The sequence below is a fragment of the Micropterus dolomieu genome, linkage group LG14 (genome assembly GCF_021292245.1).
Source record: "Micropterus dolomieu isolate WLL.071019.BEF.003 ecotype Adirondacks linkage group LG14, ASM2129224v1, whole genome shotgun sequence".
In the NCBI taxonomy this organism is placed as follows: domain Eukaryota; kingdom Metazoa; phylum Chordata; class Actinopteri; order Centrarchiformes; family Centrarchidae; genus Micropterus; species Micropterus dolomieu.
In genome coordinates this window covers 11,251,316-11,268,887 of record NC_060163.1, presented here as the reverse complement: position 1 = coordinate 11,268,887, position 17,572 = coordinate 11,251,316, and the positions used below count along the sequence as shown (strand labels likewise).

The 17,572-nt window shown below is 41.3% G+C and overlaps 3 protein-coding genes across 9 annotated transcripts in view; 2 read left to right on the top strand and 1 right to left on the bottom strand.

Moving 5' to 3' along the window:
• The window catches only part of rhbdl1 (rhomboid, veinlet-like 1 (Drosophila)), a 66,521-nt gene extending 63,768 nt beyond the window's left edge, over positions 1-2,753 (top strand). For all 4 annotated transcript variants that reach the window (XM_046068502.1, XM_046068501.1, XM_046068500.1 and 1 more), the window contains one exon: positions 821-2,753. In XM_046068502.1, coding sequence (XP_045924458.1) covers positions 821-1,092 — 272 coding nt within the window. In that variant the 3' untranslated portion in view covers positions 1,093-2,753. The remainder of the gene's footprint in view (positions 1-820) is intronic.
• A 3,863-nt stretch (positions 2,754-6,616) lies between these two features.
• On the bottom strand, positions 6,617-9,617 carry zgc:112496 (uncharacterized protein LOC541336 homolog). 3 transcript variants are annotated; one of them, XM_046069360.1, is made up of 6 exons: positions 9,467-9,617; positions 8,796-8,945; positions 8,045-8,138; positions 7,682-7,841; positions 7,284-7,436; positions 6,617-6,857 (listed from the first exon to the last, which is right to left on the bottom strand). In XM_046069360.1, exons 2-6 carry the CDS (start codon positions 8,918-8,920, stop codon positions 6,682-6,684), a joined length of 708 nt encoding a protein of 235 aa, XP_045925316.1. In that variant the 5' UTR covers positions 8,921-8,945; positions 9,467-9,617; the 3' UTR covers positions 6,617-6,681. The 3 variants fall into 3 exon arrangements, with proteins under 3 accessions (XP_045925316.1, XP_045925318.1, XP_045925317.1); XM_046069362.1 differs by lacking the exon at positions 9,467-9,617 and adding an exon at positions 9,133-9,179; XM_046069361.1 differs by lacking the exon at positions 9,467-9,617 and adding an exon at positions 9,065-9,142.
• On the top strand, positions 9,110-16,358 carry wdr24 (WD repeat domain 24). Of its 2 annotated transcripts, none has more exons than XM_046069358.1 (11): positions 9,110-9,233; positions 10,438-10,516; positions 10,797-11,281; positions 11,583-11,760; positions 11,920-12,592; positions 13,264-13,373; positions 13,464-13,591; positions 13,694-13,798; positions 13,924-14,261; positions 14,598-14,782; positions 15,020-16,358. In XM_046069358.1, the coding sequence occupies exons 3-11, from the start codon at positions 10,801-10,803 to the stop codon at positions 15,186-15,188; spliced, it is 2,367 nt and encodes a 788-aa protein (XP_045925314.1). In that variant the 5' UTR covers positions 9,110-9,233; positions 10,438-10,516; positions 10,797-10,800; the 3' UTR covers positions 15,189-16,358. The 2 variants fall into 2 exon arrangements, with proteins under 2 accessions (XP_045925314.1, XP_045925315.1); XM_046069359.1 differs by lacking the exon at positions 9,110-9,233 and adding an exon at positions 9,415-9,544.
• Positions 16,359-17,572: the final 1,214 nt, after the last annotated feature.

Genomic DNA, 17,572 nt, shown 5'->3' with positions numbered 1-17,572 from the left:
TGCTAAGCTAACGCTTGATATCACGAAGACAGCAACGTTAACCTTAGCAAACATACATGACTTAAATCTTATAATGAGTTGTATTTTTTTGTTATCAGGGACAGAGCAATTACATTCCTTCTTGTCCACTACTGACACAGGGATGCTGCTGTTTGCCATTTCAGCAATAACCAGCTATTGAGACTGCCTGGTTAAATAAAAATTACATTTAAAAAAATATCCAGTTGTTGTGACTGTTTCAGTGCTTTGCATTGTGGGACACAGTATGCGAGGTAGATGCGTACTGGAGATATTTTCTGAATCAGTATGACATCTGGGTATTTTTGGCATTCTGTAGATTTTATTTTTGTTTGCATACTACATGCTAGGCCTACATTTAAACCAAATCGGTATGTACTGCTAGTATAGTAGGAGGCAGAAACTCCAGGAAGTTACTGGTCCTAGCCAAGAAATGATCTAGCATATAAACCAGTAAAACATGTAATCGTTGCTTTTAGCCTTCAGTTTTTGTACAGATCGAACCAATTAGATATAACATGTTAACTGAGCCAGGCTAGCTGTTCCCCTCTTTCGAGTCTTTTTGCTAAGCTAACCTAACTAGCTGTTGGCTGTAGCTTACATATTTATCGTACAGACATGAGAGTGGTATACATTTTTTCTCTCTCCACCAGAAAGCATAGAAACAAATTTCTTAAATTAAACAACTCTTTTAAGCCATATGACTGAATAACAAGACCCTAGTAGGACATGATTTCCTCATAGCTCCAGTCATGAGCTATTAAGGAGATTTTGTCTTTCATTTCTTGTCTGTCCTTCACAGTGAGTTCAGAGGTGGGTCGTGCTGTTTGGCTCCGCTTCTCACCACCGCTGCCCTCCTCGGGGCCCCAGCCGAGCTTCATGGCACACCTGTCAGGGGCCGTGGTCGGTATCAGCATGGGGTTGCTGATTCTCCGCAGCTACGAGGAGAGTCTGCAGAAACAGTGCTCCTGGTGGGTCATCGTCTTCTCCTTCATCACCTTCCTCCTCTTCGCCATCTTCTGGAACATATTTGCATATGAGCTGCTGGGGGTGCAGATACCACCTCCTCCCTGATGAAGGCCCTCCTCCACATACACTGACTCCAACCCTGCTCCAAACAAAGGCTTTGACCATAGTTAACTTTCCCATTTCCTCTCAAGTTAGACCCAAATGAAATGATATGAAATCATTCAAAACTAAAATTGACCAAGAATTCTTTTTTACAGATACTTTGCAAATCAAAGAAATATGTCTCTTTTATTAAAGAGGGATTACAGTAGCAACAAGTACAGGTGAAAGCTCCTCAGATCAATTTTGAGGAGCATTATATCTTTTTATATATACGTTGAAATCTCATCTACATTACCAGCACTAACCTATCAGTGAGCATTTAGCCATTGTGCTCTTTTTTTCAGAGGCTTTTTGAAAAGCTGTTTCATCGGTCGATTCTGAGTGCATCTTTAAAATGTGTAAAGACCTCAAGTACGAAGAATCTGAGTTCATGACACGTGCCTCTGGTGAAAAGAAATTTAAGGGAGGCAGGAGTGTGTATTGCAGCAGTGACAATGCTGGCAAAACGCTAAGAGAAATGTTCTGTCTTTCAGTAAAGGCCAGCGATCAGGATCAGCTGCAGGGATGCCCCTTAAACCAACAGAGTTTCAGTGTTTTGCTTAAAGGCACCTAAGCAGAGTAGACACCTGAATCTGACTCCTTTGGCTGTGCCACAAATCAGAGCTGCAGGAGAAGATTTAATGAAGGATTTCAGGAAGAGCATGTTTATTTCTGGGGGCAGCAATAAAAAAAACCCACAGGAGCACTGTTGAAACATGATTGTTAAGATTTTTTTAAATTTCACAGCCCCGCTGTTACTCACAGGGGTTACTGTGGCTTTTTGCAAAATTGAAAAATATCAACTAACCAAACATTTATCATAAGCTGATAAGACAAGACATCAGTCAGATTTGTTGCCCCCAGGTGCAGATGGAATAAGAGACCCTGTCCCAGAGCAGTTGCAGGAAGAATGGAGGAAAACGTTTTAAATGCAAGATTTCAGGCACATTTCATGTGGATTCTGTCATCCTCAACAAGTACCTTAAAGTTAGAGGCATTGCTGTCATTTTCACTTCATAAGACGACATCAGTTTTCCTATGTTATTTCCATGACATTATACCTACACTGTGGATACAGAAACATAGCTCACACAACATGGACATGGAGATGGGAAATGAATGTGACCACGTGACAGGAGAGCAAAGAAAAAGAAGTTCATGAAAAAATGACAGCTGTAGTTTTTCCTGGATGGTCATTTCTTAAGTGAGCAAACGCCTCCTGTTGTCAAATGCTAACCACCAACTTGTTAGGCGCACCGTGTAAAATATGCCATGTCATGCTCTGTGGCTCTCAGCGAGACAAGGACACACACACAGACACACTTCTCGTCTTTGTCTTTGAGAGCAGCAATTGCCTGATTCTGTAAGTCAACGTGGACAAACCGCAGAGAAGAAGACCACACACACACACACACACACAAACATAATGGCCTCTGCCTGTTCTCGCTCTGACAGACTGAACTGGGGAGGGCGCGGATGTGTCATCACCTGACCTCTGACCTTCGTGTCCCAGAGGGCATTGGGGTCTCTCTGTCAGGCCCAGTCTATACCTCAGTTTCTCATTCTTAGGGACTGTATACTTTTGTAAAGGAATGTACCTATAATGAAAAAAAAAAAGAGTGTTATTAAGTTGTCCCCGTTTTTCATTTGATAGTGGATGTGTGTATATTGTATGTTCATAACCAAGAGTATATTTATTTGTGTTTTTTTTCCTCTTTGAAGAGGAAAAGAGAAACATTTCAAATGGTGCAAAATTAATGCTATGATTGTTGTTCTTCTGAAAACTCCTGTATGGCTTTGATCCTCTGAAAAATAGTCTATGAGGCAGAATCCCCTGGTTTGTTAGATGACCACCGACGAATCGAGCTCACTTGATTTTATAAATCTTTAGTGCATTACAAAATAAGCCATAGAAAGAACTCATTCGAGAGGGCAAAAGCAGAGGAAGAAATGTGTTTGTTGGTTTGAAAACCTGCTGATTGGTAGCTTCAGTGAAACTTTATTTTTGCGTGTCGTCAAACATGATTTTTTCATTTTGTATATTCAGCAGGTGAGGTGGAAGAAGACAAACTGTGTAAGTACAAGCCTGTGACTGAGATATTTTCATGTAGCTAGACTCATTTTTACAACTTGTTCGCCAGCTGTGTAGACCTGTAGTTGATGCAGCTTAATTTTGCAAGCGTTCATATCTCCAAACTGTCCCCTGCAGTGTGCAGACGCTGCGCTGTAGTTCTTCCTTTGCAAATAACAAATTATAGACAGGGCCTCTGTCATGTATTATCTCCGGAGTGATTCAAGCTTTTTGCAAAGCCGAGGCGAGGATCGCAATTACATTTACTCGTGCCACGTTCCATTTTTCGTCTTTCAATCAATAATTCATTTGAATGTCCACTGGCCTTGGAAAGAAATGTTATGCATTTGCCAATTTTGATAGCTGCTCATAAATACTGTCAGTAGTAACAGAAGACTCTGTGTTAAATGAGGAAATCTGTATGAAATAGCCCGGAAAAGCCATTTTCAGATACATAAAGAAAAAAAGACAGAGCAACAGATACGTGATGGAAACTCATGCATGTTAGGAAATATTGCTAGGGATAAGATATGTTGCTGAATAATGCATACACACCCTGTTAGCCTATAATGAAGATAAAGAGGATGCCTGAGTGGAGGTTAATGTGCCTCTTTAACTTAAGATTCATAGGAACCCAGAAGGGTTGTAAAAAGGGCTAGTAAATGGCTATGTTTTTGTAGAACACATTAACTGTGAATATTACCACTCCTGGAAGTACATGCAGGATTAAAGTCGAAGGCTTGTGAACTTTTGTTGCCCCTGAAACCCAAAAAAGGTTCTTCTCAAACAAAGAGAAATTATACCACTCTCTTCTGAAACGAAGAAAAACAATCAACATCATCAACAGAAGTAGCTTAAACAACCAAGTGGGGATAACCACAGCACCAACACACCTTCTAAGAACTGCTCTCCTGTCTGATAAAAAAAGAGCCTCTCCCGCACTCACACAGCAGCTCATCGTAAAGGAGAGGAGTGATAGAGGCCTGACTAACATCCTCTGGCTGACAGCATGTGACAGTTTTGGTCTGTGAGGGATGGTGGGACAGCAGAAACAACAATGCTGGCACTCTTCACAAAACTTCAGCAGGCCTGCAAAGCAGCAGCGTTCGTGCTTTTCCCCATACTGTCACACTCATGTCACAACATCCCCAGTGTCAGGATGATGCATGGCTGTTGCAAGGATACACCAGAGCCCAAAGGTAGACCGTGAACAGGAAATCTTCCTTTAATAAGTGGATCTGACAGGCTGCATGGTGTTAATTTAATTGCCGTCTTTGAGTGACATAACTGTTTGTTGTTCCGCAGTGTGAGGGATGGCATGAGCTGAATATCAGTATGGCATGCTGGGTCTGTCAGTAGCATTTGATCCTTCACTTTGGGTGATTCACATGCACCCCTTGATTGTTTGAGTCTCATGCATACATGAACCCTTTTTGATGTGACGGCACCTAAAATACTGTTCACTTCTCAGCTCATCTGATCCAAAAATGCAGCATAACTTTAAAGCAGCATACTTGACATTTACTGTTTCTTGTATCTCATCGTAAGTGGGATTTTTTTTGCACTTATTATAATGTAGTTAACTCACATGTGGGTGTGTGCCATATTCTCTACTGCCATAACCATTCTTTCATGTGTTTTTACCTCCCTATGCCAATCCATTGTGCTGTTATGCCCAATGCCTTGTTATAGTATAAGCCCACAAGACTGAGCACTGGGCAGAAAGGCTGCTTTGCTCTTAGCTATATGGTATAATCTACATGATCATGTACAGAATCCAGAAGAGAAAGCAGCAGCAGTGCAAACAACTGAAGTTGTTAAAATATCCAGTAGCTGCTCTGAACTGCTGCTTGCCAACAAGCCGGCCAGGTTGCCTTTTCTTAGTATTTATTGCTACTTAGATTGCAGGCTACTGTAGCTCCAGACATGGCAATGTACTTACAACAACAGTCATTGGATGCTCACCAGTGAATAAAGTTACACTTGTAGTGTTTTACTGAAGATGTTGAATCCTGAAATGCTGGTTTAAAAAAGGTACAGACTTTAGCTCCCAAATGATCCTGGATATTGATCTGTGTGTAAAAAAATGGGTCCCATTTTAAATGTGTGTTAATGAGCTGGTAAAATTACACAAAATTAATTGGCTGGGACACAAAACTGCAGTGCAGACTAAACATGTGTCTATGAATTGCAGGTTGTCATAGTTCAGCAATTTATCAAACTATCCATTATGTTGAGAATCTTCAGTATTAACCTTTAAATGGGGAACGCCAGAGAATGTTCTGGTTTTCAAGTGGATTAGTGAACAATGATTTTTTTTGTCTACCACAGCTAGAAACAAGCATAAAGGAGAACATTGCTAAAGTCTTTGATTTGCTAGTTACTAGCTTTGGTACATATTATTTTCATGTTCACAAATACTGCCTGAACCACTCGAGGTCATGCAAATATCATATAGGTGGTTTCTTTAAAAGCAGAGTCTTTCCCTCCAACAATTTAAAATTTATAAAGTCATGTGTGTGCTGCTGTGGTAGTTTTTCCTGAGCTGCTTACTTGTATTGATAAAATGGTGCCAAGCTTACGAGGTTCAATCTCTCAGACCAGACAAGAGGTTGTACCAACACAGCGTTTACAAAAAGACAAAGCAGAAGAAGCTATTTTTCTCTCGGTCATGAGGAAACTAAAGGAAAACTAAATTTACAAATGGATAATTTATATCAAAGTCCTCATTAATTATTTCACAATCTATTGTACTTTTTAAATGTTCTGAACAGAACCATTTTATATTGTATATATATGAATATATTTTGTTTTATTTTGTACTGTTCATTGTACTTTTCTTTGATTTAGAAACAATATAAATAAAGAACAATACTGTGGCAACATCCTACTGCTTTTTTAAGTGTATTTAAGCACAAAATCATTATCACTGAGCTGCGATGATTAATCAGTTAGTAGATTACTGGTGTCAGCTTCTCAAGTGTAAATATTTTCTGGCATTTTCAGTCCAGTCAACTGAATATTTTTGCATTATTAGTTGGACAAAAATACATACATGAAGATGTGACTTTGGGCTCTGAGTGTGATGGGTATTTTTCACTGTTTGCTTACATTTTACAGACCATATGATTAATCAACAAAACAATCACTTGATAAATTGATAATAAAAATAAATGTTAGTTGCAGCCCTGACCGTCATCGTCACTCAGTCTGGATTTGGAGTCAAAGCGAAGAAAAACTTTGAGGACTTTTATCTTACAGCTGTATGACTGAACTACATAAACTGTATCATTGGACCATGTTTACTCACATGTAAAGCATAACTGATATTAAAAATGTGGTTGTAGGATTTTACACATTTGTAAACCTCATCTCACAAATTCTACAAAAAGAATAAAAATTAAAAGCTCAAAGGACTGTATTTGATATAAAGGCTTTATTATTTTGGGAAAATACAAAAAGAGATTCTGTGCAATAAATTTTTATCTTGTTTTGAGCTTCTTTGCTGGTCTCTGGTCAGCGTCTGAGCACTTGTCCGCCATACTGCTGGCCTTCACAACAACATCCCTTAGAAGTGGGAGCTGCTGCTGTTTGGCTATGGTCATCGCCCACAAACACAGCTCCAGCCTGTGGGGCGTCCAGTCCTGTTGGGGATCCACTAAGGACAAGAGGGGAGGCCAGTCATCAGAATCAAAGGAGATTTGATGTGGCTTTTTGTTTTGACACTGATCAACAGGAAAAGATCATTTCATGTCCAAGTGAAATGATCTAAACTAATTACAAATATAAAATACATTAAAGGGTCTTTTTCTCTTAATAGAGATTGAAAAAGACCACATTAAATTCCCTTTGATTCAGTGTAAAACAATAAAAAGTGAATTTTTTCCACTTTTCATAGGCAGTGTAATAAAACAGAAGACAAAAATGAGCTACATTTGCATAAAAACTGATTAAACGTGAGACTAAAAGTTACAGTGCGGTGCAAAGTAAGAATTAATAGTTCCAAAAGAAGTAGTAGTAGCAGCAGTAGTATCATACTCATGCACTGTAATACATGTGGACCAATGCAGATGTACGTCGTCACCTTTGTTTAGTTTTTGAGTCCACTCAACCATTTTACCCAGGTAGAGAGCGTAGTGCTTGGCTGTGTACTGGATGGGCTTTAGTCCCGGTACACTCTCCATGGCTTCATCAGACATGAAAGCAGTCTGTTCTGGAGCTCCTGCCGCCAACACAGCTGGACAAAAATGGACAGTCAGCCCCAAGCCAAGCTGGGTGTAGCCATGAAGTGAATACAAACTCTTTAAAGAGTCCCAGAGCAGGGAGTCCCACACAGTCTACTAGTGTAATGACTACTCTGTACACGTATGGAGAAGGCAATCACTGGGATTTAAAAGGACCACAGAGATGTTTAATTTGTATAACTAGCTTTGATCTACTTGCTGGAGGTCTTCAGAAGCAGAATAGAGACACTTTGCAAACCTGAAGCGGTGGCTGGTCCGACTCCTTTCATGGTGCTGAGCTCTGCGATCGCTGCCTGCACATCAGGCAGCAGGCTGAAGGCCTTTCTGGAACATTTCTCCACAGTGTCCTCGCTGTTGGAAGCCACCAGCTGCTGCAGCCTCGGCCTGAATTTCCCTCTCTGCAGACAAGCACACAGGGCCACTCAAGGTCACAGCTGATGCACTGAGTGCTGTTAAGACTGTCAGTGCCTCTTAATACCGTAGCTATAGTATTTACTTTATGTTTTAAGGAGGATTTACTTGAGCAGTGGGACAACATCTTTTCTGTGGGTGTGTTAAAGTCCCTTGGGATTATTATGATTTAGTGTTAGCTGCTACTTACAGTGAGCTTCCACTCCATCAGTTTCACCAGCTCTGACAGAGTGACATGTTTGTCAGGTCGACTTGAAATGAGTGTAGGCAGCTCCTCTTGATACCTGACCACAGACACACACAGATTAGCGCCAGTTACCTCTAATCTTATACTCAAAGCAAGGTCTGCCTAACTCAGTTCCTATAACACTTTTCATATGCAGGGATACCATAGCTACTTTTTTTAGCTCTACATTCATAAAATATACACACTGTCAACCTATTGTACAGGTCAAGAGATCTGACAAAACAATCCCAACTTAAGGTCCACTTACTAGCTTTTTCAAGATTTTTCAACTTTATCAAGTAGTCTTCATCAACAGATGAAGTTTTCATAAGAGAAATTGGATAAGAATTACTAAAAGTGCAGTAATTAAATCATACAGCTACTGATCTGCAATGTCAACAAACCATTTCCATGAGAATTGAGCAAATCCTCTCCAAGGATGAAGACACTGTGATACAGTTCAAAGCTCTGTAAAAAGCAAGTAAGTGGCGCTTTGAGTTGGGATTGTTTTACCTAACTGTCACTTCCATGGTCAAGAATAAACTCTGATGCTAAGATCAAGACACGGCTCAAAGAGAAATCAATTCTATAACATACTGGAACCAGCAGATTAAACAGATTTTCTACACAGTGTAAAATTAATCTACATTTCTCCCTTATCCAGTGAAATTGAGTATGATTTTGTAACTGTTGCCTTGAGGAAAAAAGGATTTACCACTTGTCAAGGTCCAGCAACTTTCCAGGTTTCTTGCCTTTGGCCTTGGCCTCCACTACATCCCAGTATTTCCCATACACACTGCTCAATGTGGCTGGGTCCTCACAGGCAAACAGAGTACTCATGACAGCAGAGAGCTCACACCATCAGCTACAAACAGGAACAAAATCTAAATGCACTTGACTCTATTTTACAGGAGTGGACTACAGCACCATGCCATCAAACATGTATTATTTTCGTTTGAAGGACACCTAAAACAAAACAAAAACCTGCAGTGGCCGTTAATCTCCAGTAAACTCTTGTTGAATTGTAGTAATGTGACGGTGTGGAGTGTTACCCTGTTAACGCTGTGCTTCCGTTATGACACGGAATTCTCGCGAGATGTTAGAGCATCGTACTACTTCCAGTGCCGCAAGCAGTGAGCAACAGTTTCAGAAGGTTTGTCCCTTGAAATACTTTGTTATTAACTTCGCATAGATACTGTTATCTGACAGGATACAATTTCTTAAATTTTCTGACATACTTGTGAAATTTGTGTCGCGCACGTTTCGTCTTTTACAAGCGTGCTCGGTAGCTAGGTTAGCCAGCTAGCATTAGCATCACATTCCAGTCATGTTTATGGTGCAAGTACACACTGTAACAGCGACAAGTGAAAACCCTGGAGAAGTTACCTGATATTCTTAGCTCCCATTTAACCCTGTTTTGGAGTCAAATGAACCACCGCCAAAGCACGAAATCAAGGGTGGAAAGTAGGTAACGTCAGTGGATGGTGGTATTGATAGCCAATCTTAAAAGTGTTAATGCACATGGTACTTTTGTGAGTAGTCTCTCTCGCACACAATTGGGATCGCTCGTTTTGGCTTTCACAGGATTATCATATCTTCACGTGAGCACAAAGTAGCTATCAGCACGTGGTAGAAGGTGATTGACAAACGAAAGGGGGTAGACCGAGGTAAACAAACAACATGGACGTCTGACAGTATTTAAAACTTTAAATCACAATCTGTTTAAGGAATATAACACTAAAGCAAGAAAGTGACTGTAAGCCATTATATGCTATTTTGGGACCCACTTGTAAACGAGATGATGCACCCCAAGGGGTTTATCCTGATATCCTGATATAATTTGACTATATGCAGCTAAATATTTCTCACTATATGTTGTTGCAAGCCATTTTCTGGTTTTATTCTACTAAGTGCAAATAATAGTTTGGTACATTATCAATGTTACATTTATAGTTTTAAAAAATACCCTCAGTTGAAGTGATTTACTATGTCAAAGTTTCAGTTTCAAGACTGAGCAGTATGGCTACCTCAACACTTTGTTTTTCTCCGGTCACTGCTTACATACATTCTGCGGGACTGGAAATACATTTACAGATATTCTATTCAAGCTGTCATGAAGTGTTTCTGGCAGATAATTCTGATTAATTTCTTAAGTGAAGCTGGATAAAAATAGAATATTTATTTATCTTTTTATTCTCAACAGTTCTCAGTATTATATTCCAAGTCTCATATACAATATTTACATAACATATTTCATTACATATGTTTTAATATTTGTTTGTGATAGATATAACATATCTGTCCTTAAGTAAGATAGTATTATGCTGTGTGTTGCTCACATACCAATTTCTTAATAGCAAGTTGGCTCTCATGGGAGCAAATGAAGAGGACTCTGTGCTGCTGCAGACATTGACAAGGCCGGCGGTTCTTCACCAAGTGAGTTCTGCAGCCATTTAATTGTCTAAAATGTTCAAATAAATATAATCCTGTGCAATGATTTGTTTGTTACACAGGCCACCTCTCCTGCCCTTTCTGTACAAATCTAACATCTTCTTTTGCTAGAGTGCCACCTTCTGGTGGATTGTTGAACTGCCTTGAAATCCTTTTACATTTTGCTCCACAGTGCTGTAAAAGTAGCTAATTAGTTTGTAGTTCATCTGATGCATCTTGTTACTTTAATTGTGTCTGAGCTCTGGTAAATCATTCATGTCTTTAGGAACATGGAGAAGATGTCACGGGTTACCACAGCCCTCAGCAGCAGTGCCGTCAGTGGTCGAACTATGTTCTGCCACTTGGATGCGCCTGCCAACGCCATCAGCGTGTGCCGTGACGCCACGCAGGTGGTGGTAGCTGGCCGTAACATCTTCAAGATCTACATGCTGGAGGAGGAGCAATTTGTGGAGAAGCTAAATCTACGTGTCGGCCGCAAACCCTCTCTCAACTTCAGCTGCGCAGATGTTATGTGGCACCAGATGGAGGAGAACCTGCTGGCCACGGCTGCCACCAATGGGGCGGTGGTTACCTGGAACCTGGGAAAGCCCTCCCGTAACAAGCAGGACCAGCTGTTTACTGAGCACAAACGCACTGTCAACAAGGTGTGCTTCCATCCCACAGAGGTTAACATGCTGCTAAGTGGCTCGCAAGATGGCTTCATGAAGTGCTTCGACCTGCGCAAGAAGGAGTCAGTCAGCACTTTCTCAGGTAGAATATGTGAATTATATAATTATGTAATAAGCATCAGTGTTTAACTATTCATTTCCTACAAATGAAATACAACTTCTGAGTGTTTTGTATGATATAAACTTTATCTCAATAAGTCTTTACTGTGTTGTTCACTTAAAACAGTTAGTACATTTTTGCATTTGAATGCATATTTTCACTGAAAGTATTTTCCCTATGTTTGGAATTGTATGTAAAACTGTTTTAAGATTGAACAAGAAACAAAACCATTAATGTGTTATTGCTTAATATGTTGATTTTCCCACGTCTCCCTTTCTTCTAGGTCAGTCAGAGAGCGTAAGGGACGTCCAGTTCAGCATGAAGGATTATTTCACATTTGCTGCATCCTTTGAGAATGGCAACGTCCAGCTGTGGGACATCAGGCGGCCGGACCGCTACGAGCGAATGTTCACCGCCCATACTGGCCCTGTGTTCTGCTGCGACTGGCACCCCGATGACAGGTAAGAGTGAAAAAAGATGACTTTGTCACAAAAACCAACTGAGAAATTGGTTTTCCTTTCTAAAAGTGTCTTGGGTCATACTGTATGTCCCTTGACATTAGTAGTGGGTTGTAATTATTGCCATCCATTAATGTCTTTGTCCCTTCATTTCCATTTTAGAGGATGGCTGGCCACTGGGGGAAGGGACAAGATGGTGAAAGTGTGGGACATGACCACTAACCGGGCCAAGGAGATCTATTGTGTCCAGACGATCGCCTCAGTGGCGCGGGTCAAGTGGCGACCTGAGAGGAAGTTTCATTTAGCCACCTGTTCCATGATGGTGGATCATAACATCTATGTGTGGGATGTCCGCAGACCTTTCATTCCCTTTGCCACCTTCGAGGAACACAAGGATGTGACCACTGGTATTGTGTGGCGCCACCAGCACGACCCTCATTTTCTGCTCTCTGGCTCTAAGGACAGCACACTCTACCAACACATGTTCAAAGACGCCACTCGCCCCGTGGACAAGGCCAACCCCGAGGGTCTGTGCTTTGGACTGTTTGGTGACTTGGCCTTTGCAGCCAAGGAGAGTCTCATTAGCAGTGATGCCAACAGAAAGCCTTACCCTGGGGGTGACCGCCGCTACCCCATCTTTTTCTTCAAGAAGCCCGACCCGACAGAACAGTTTGCCCACGTGTCCAGCGCCCTTAGCGTCTTTGAAACAGACCTGGACAGTAACCGCATGGACTGGTTTGTCAAGACAGCACAACTCTACCTCCTCAGTGGGAAGCCGTTTGCTGAGCTGTGTGATCACAATGCCAAGGTGGCCCGGGAGCTCAAAAGACCTCAGGTCAGCACAGGGACACATCTGTAGTTAGCACTGTTTTATTTTCCCAATCTTCCAACTAGGTTCTGATGTTGTCAGTTTGAATTTAACTTTGACAGATTATGATTTAATATAATTGATAAATGAATTGCAAAACAGTGATTTCACATTACTTAAAAGTAATTAACTGCTTTAGGGCTGCAACTAACAATTATTTTCATTATCCATCATTAAAATGTCAGGAAAATGTATAAAAAAAAAAAAAGGCCCCTCACAATTTCCCAAAGCCCATGTTGATGTCTTAAAATGTCTTGGTTTGTCTGACCAAAAGAACAACATGTAAAGACATTCAGTACTTTCATAAAACACAAATAAAAATATTTGCATTTGAGAATCTGGAAACAGCGAGTTTCTGAAATTTTAGCCTTTTTTTCATTTTTCGATTGACTAATGAATTCATCAAGAAACTGCTTCACCTCTAAACTGCTTTTTACATTTGCACTAGACCTTACAATGACTATGCAAGGGTTAATAAACTTGTAGACTTAATACCACATTACCATCAGGTATTTGGGCTCCACTTTAGGAAAAAGTTATGTGATTACAGTAAACCATCACTTTGTAACAGATTACTTCCAATTGTAGTGTGTAACAATCTAACTGTGTTCGCTGTGTATTTTTTCTTGATTACAAAGGTTTCCACAACATGGACCATGTTGAGAATCATGTTCTCTGACCCAGCAAACCTCATGCCAGGTCCAAACCACAACCTCAGTAAACTGGGCACCTTACCTCTAATGAACAGGTAAATGAGCTTTTCAGTGTGCTATTACAAAACAGTAATGCCAGTCATTTAGAGACTCACATCTAATGCTGAACTACATTATGCGTTCAGTTTCAGCATGAAGGAAATGGGTTCAGGGATGGGCACAGAGAGCAGACTGGAGCGTAGTAAAGGTGAGAGCAGGCAGGACAACATCCACTTGGAGCCTGGGAACACACACATCGGCAATAATAACGAAGGTGAGAGTGGCCATTGAAATTTGTAGAAGCCAATCTGGTTTTCCTTATGTTCTTTGTATAATATTCAAGACTTAAGAAGACATTTATTCAATTTCCCTTCAGAAAATGAGGAGACAGAAGGCAGTGAGGGCCAGGCTGAGTATATGTTCGGTGATGCCGAGTTAGATGACGATGACCTCTACTCTATGGAGCATGACAACCAAACAGGTCGGTCACAGCCCCGTCTCTGAGGAAACTAAAGAGTTGCTTACGTCTGTAAGTGCTATTTATAACTGCCTCCATACTCAGCGCTCTTTTGTCTAAAATTGTCTCTGCTCCTTTTGTCATAACAGAAGAGCAGGAGTACACGCTGCCCCAGGAGGCCTTCCAGCTACGCCACGAGATCATGGATAACCCTTCTGCCCCAGAGCACCTTCAACAGGACAAGGCCGACTCCCCGCATGTCAGCGGCAACGAGGCTGAAATCACTTGTCTGACACCCATCGAGTCCTTCTCACTCATCTCCATTTCCCAGCCACTGTTCAGCCCGCATCTACCTGCCAGCTTCTTCTGTCCCATTGTGCGGGAGATGCTGAGCTACTACGCCGAGCAGGGCGACGTGCAGATGGCCGTGTCTGTGCTTATCGTCTTGGGGGACCGGATCCGCAAAGAGATTGATGACCTCACCCAGGTCAGATAGAAAACATGGGTGCTTTTGTTGCATTTTAGAAGTTTAGAGTCTTTTGTCGTCAGAGGCATTAATGAAAAAGCTTAGGCTATTCAGGGGAAAAAAGCTGATAGTGTGCTTACAATACTTCCCTGAACAAATATAAAACGTTTTCAGTTTCATGTATTCGCACAGGCAGAATCATTTATAAACAGTTAAGAGATTCTTTAGGCCTTATGTATGACTGTAAGTTGTGTGTAGCTTACATGTCCACTGCTAAAACCCAAAGTGTTAAAATTAGTTAGGACCCTGCAGTTTGGAAGACCTAAGCAGACTCTGAACAAGATGTTTCCATTTCAGGAGCACTGGTACATGTCCTACATAGACCTGCTGCAGCGATTTGAGTTGTGGAACGTGTCCAATGAGGTCATCAAGTTGAGTACGTGCAGCGCCATCACCTGCCTGAACCAGACTTCTACAACACTGCACATCAACTGTAGCAACTGCAAGCGGCCAATGAGCAACAGGGGCTGGATTTGTGACAGGTATGGACACTAGCATCACCATTTCATTTAAGAGAGCTATGCATTAACGTACGATTGTCAAACTGTTTGTAATAGTTTTGTATAATTACCATAAGGCGGCCATCTCTTGCAGGTAAAATTTCATACAAACCCTGTTGCTTTTGCATCAGTAAAGTTGTTTACTTTTCTTAAACTCTATCCAATTATGTGGCGTTTGATGTAAAACAAACACAATTCTATATATACATATCTCTCTAGGTGCCACCAGTGTGCCAGCGTGTGTGCAGTGTGCCACCATGTGGTGAAGGGACTGTTTGTGTGGTGTCAGGGCTGCAGCCACGGTGGACATCTGGAGCACATAATGAACTGGCTGAAGAGCAGCGCCCACTGCCCTGCTGGCTGCGGTCACCTGTGTGAGTACACCTGAGCTCATCGACAACCACTGTTGGCACAGCTGATGCTCTGTGGGAGCAGGAGTCAGTCCTCCGAATGGCCTGCATCACACAGACAGACAAACAAAACGTCTTCATTCCTCCACATGGACCTGGAATCTTTTGTCCCTGTGGAAAGAAGGACAGCTCTGTGTGAGAGTTTGTGTGTGTGTGTGTGTGTGTGTGTGTGTGTGTGTGTGTGTTTGAAGCGAGATTAGACAAACGTCTGATCTATTGAGTCTGAAGGAGGAAGAGGTTTACATGTGCTCTCCTGGACAGCCATTCAAGAGCAAACGCAATCATGTGTGGATTCATATTTTTGTTTTGAAATGGTGATTTTGAACCATTGGTCTATTTGTATATAAGCAGATGTTACGATAGCAATAATCTAATCAAATTTTTTTTTTTTTGTGAATTCACACTTTTACGTTGTTTTTAAACCCCTCAGCAAACCTGAAGGCTGTACAGAAAGAATCATCTACTCATCTTAAATGGATTGTTAATGTTTGTACATAATGCTTATGTTATTACGTATTTTGAAGGACTGTTGATAATGTTGTATTCATTTTACATGAGAAATAGCGCTCTATTCAACCAATACATATTGAATTGACACTTGAAGTTGTCCTGGACCAGTGCAGTCTGTTTTGTCATATATTCACACTTGGCAGCTGCCCAGTTGAGTGTTGCTCGAGGGCACCTTAGTGAAAAGAAAGAACGCCCAACCACACTTACTTCTCATGGGCCCAGAAATCCCAACTGGTGACCTGGCAACACCTCTAGCCTGTAGTCCAGCACCTATACACAATTGTGTGCTGCTTATCACAGTTTGTATAGCTCAGTATGAGCATAAGTAAATGGTCACTGAGAGATGGAGAAGATTTTATCAGTCCAGTCTCAACTCTTTACACTGGTTGTGTTTATTTGGGCACATTTATGTTCTGGACGCCACTCAGCATCACAAGTGTTTGTCTTCCACTCCTGTTTGCAATCAAGTGTGAATGAACAGCAGAGGATCCGTTTAGATGATAGTCCTCTGCCCCCTGGCCCTATTATCTGTTAATTCAGCTACTTTTAATGACACATAAGCACCCTGTATCCTGGCACACAAAACAAGAAAGCTTTCACAGATCATAATGCGTACGAAATAAAATATTATAACCCTACAAAGCAGTGCAGCCGTATGATGTGTGTGCTTTGAACATTTCAGAACACAAGCGACCTTGTCTTTTGCACAATTTTGAATGGGGCACAAGCTAAAATGCAAATTTGAACAGTTGCACATGTGGCCAGTAAACAGGATTACAAAGAAAATATTTTGTCAAACGGTGCAGGCCTGAGGCTGTTCTATCTGGATCAGATGCTAAAGCTAAACGTATCCAACATCCATATCACGCCAAGGTTGTTGCTGAGCAGCTGAGCGATATCATCACATCGATTTACCACCAAGGCCCCGGGCAGAGGAATTTCACATGTACTTTGTACGAGGACATCAGTCAGTTGGTCAGGAGGGGAATCCCCGACCCCAAGGCTCAGTCTCCACAGAACAGCCCAGCAATGTTGGCAAATTAAATATTAACCACTTTAATACAGCCCCCCAATTAGATCAAACAACTGGACAGGCACTGGAGTGTCAGGGAATCAAGTCCAGGAGTGAAGACCAGCAATTTTCAGTGTTCGTTAAAAAGATTTTTTTATAGTTGGTTAATGTCCCAATATATTCCACACATCTGCTTAACTAATGCAGTGGGCAACATATATAAGGAATAAGAGAAATCCCTTAGTCCAAACTTTATACAAGATTTTATTTCTTGTATTCTGAATTCATCTCAGCACCACAAATTAACAAAGTCATGAAGCAGGACATTTTTACGGGGTTCCAAATCACAGAAATGGTTCCTGGTCACCTCTCTGACTAGAACATACAGTGAGGAAAATAAGTATTTGAACACCCTGCTATTTTGCAAGTTCTCCCACTTAGAAATCATGGAGGGGTCTGAAATTGTCATCGTAGGTGCATGTCCACTGTGAGAGACATAATCTTAAAAAAATAAATCCAGAAATCACAATGTATGATTTTTTTTACTATTTATTTGTATGATACAGCTGCAAATAAGTATTTGAACATTTGGTACAGTAGCCTTTGTTTGCAATTACAGAGGTCAAACGTTTCCTGTAGTTTTTCACCAGGTTTGCACACACTGCAGGAGGGATTTTGGCCCACTCCTCCACACAGATCTTCTCTAGATCAGTCAGGTTTCTGGGCTGTCGCTGAGAAACACGGAGTTTGAGCTCCCTCCAAAGATTCTCTATTGGGTTTAGGTCTGGAGACTGGCTAGGCCACGCCAGAACCTTGATATGCTTCTTACAGAGCCACTCC

Coding starts and splice junctions, on each gene's coding strand:
- wdr24 (XM_046069358.1), top strand. CDS start 10,801: ATGGAGAAGATGTCACGGGTTACCACAGCCCTCAGCAGCAGTGCCGTC. Junction 13,374..13,463: donor ACCTTACCTCTAATGAACAG/GTAAATGAGCTT, acceptor TTATGCGTTCAG/TTTCAGCATGAAGGAAATGG. Junction 13,592..13,693: donor CATCGGCAATAATAACGAAG/GTGAGAGTGGCC, acceptor ATTTCCCTTCAG/AAAATGAGGAGACAGAAGGC.
- zgc:112496 (XM_046069360.1), bottom strand. CDS start 8,920: ATGAGTACTCTGTTTGCCTGTGAGGACCCAGCCACATTGAGCAGTGTG. Junction 7,842..8,044: donor TGATGGAGTGGAAGCTCACT/GTAAGTAGCAGC, acceptor GCTTGTCTGCAG/AGAGGGAAATTCAGGCCGAG. Junction 6,858..7,283: donor GACTCAAAAACTAAACAAAG/GTGACGACGTAC, acceptor TCTTGTCCTTAG/TGGATCCCCAACAGGACTGG.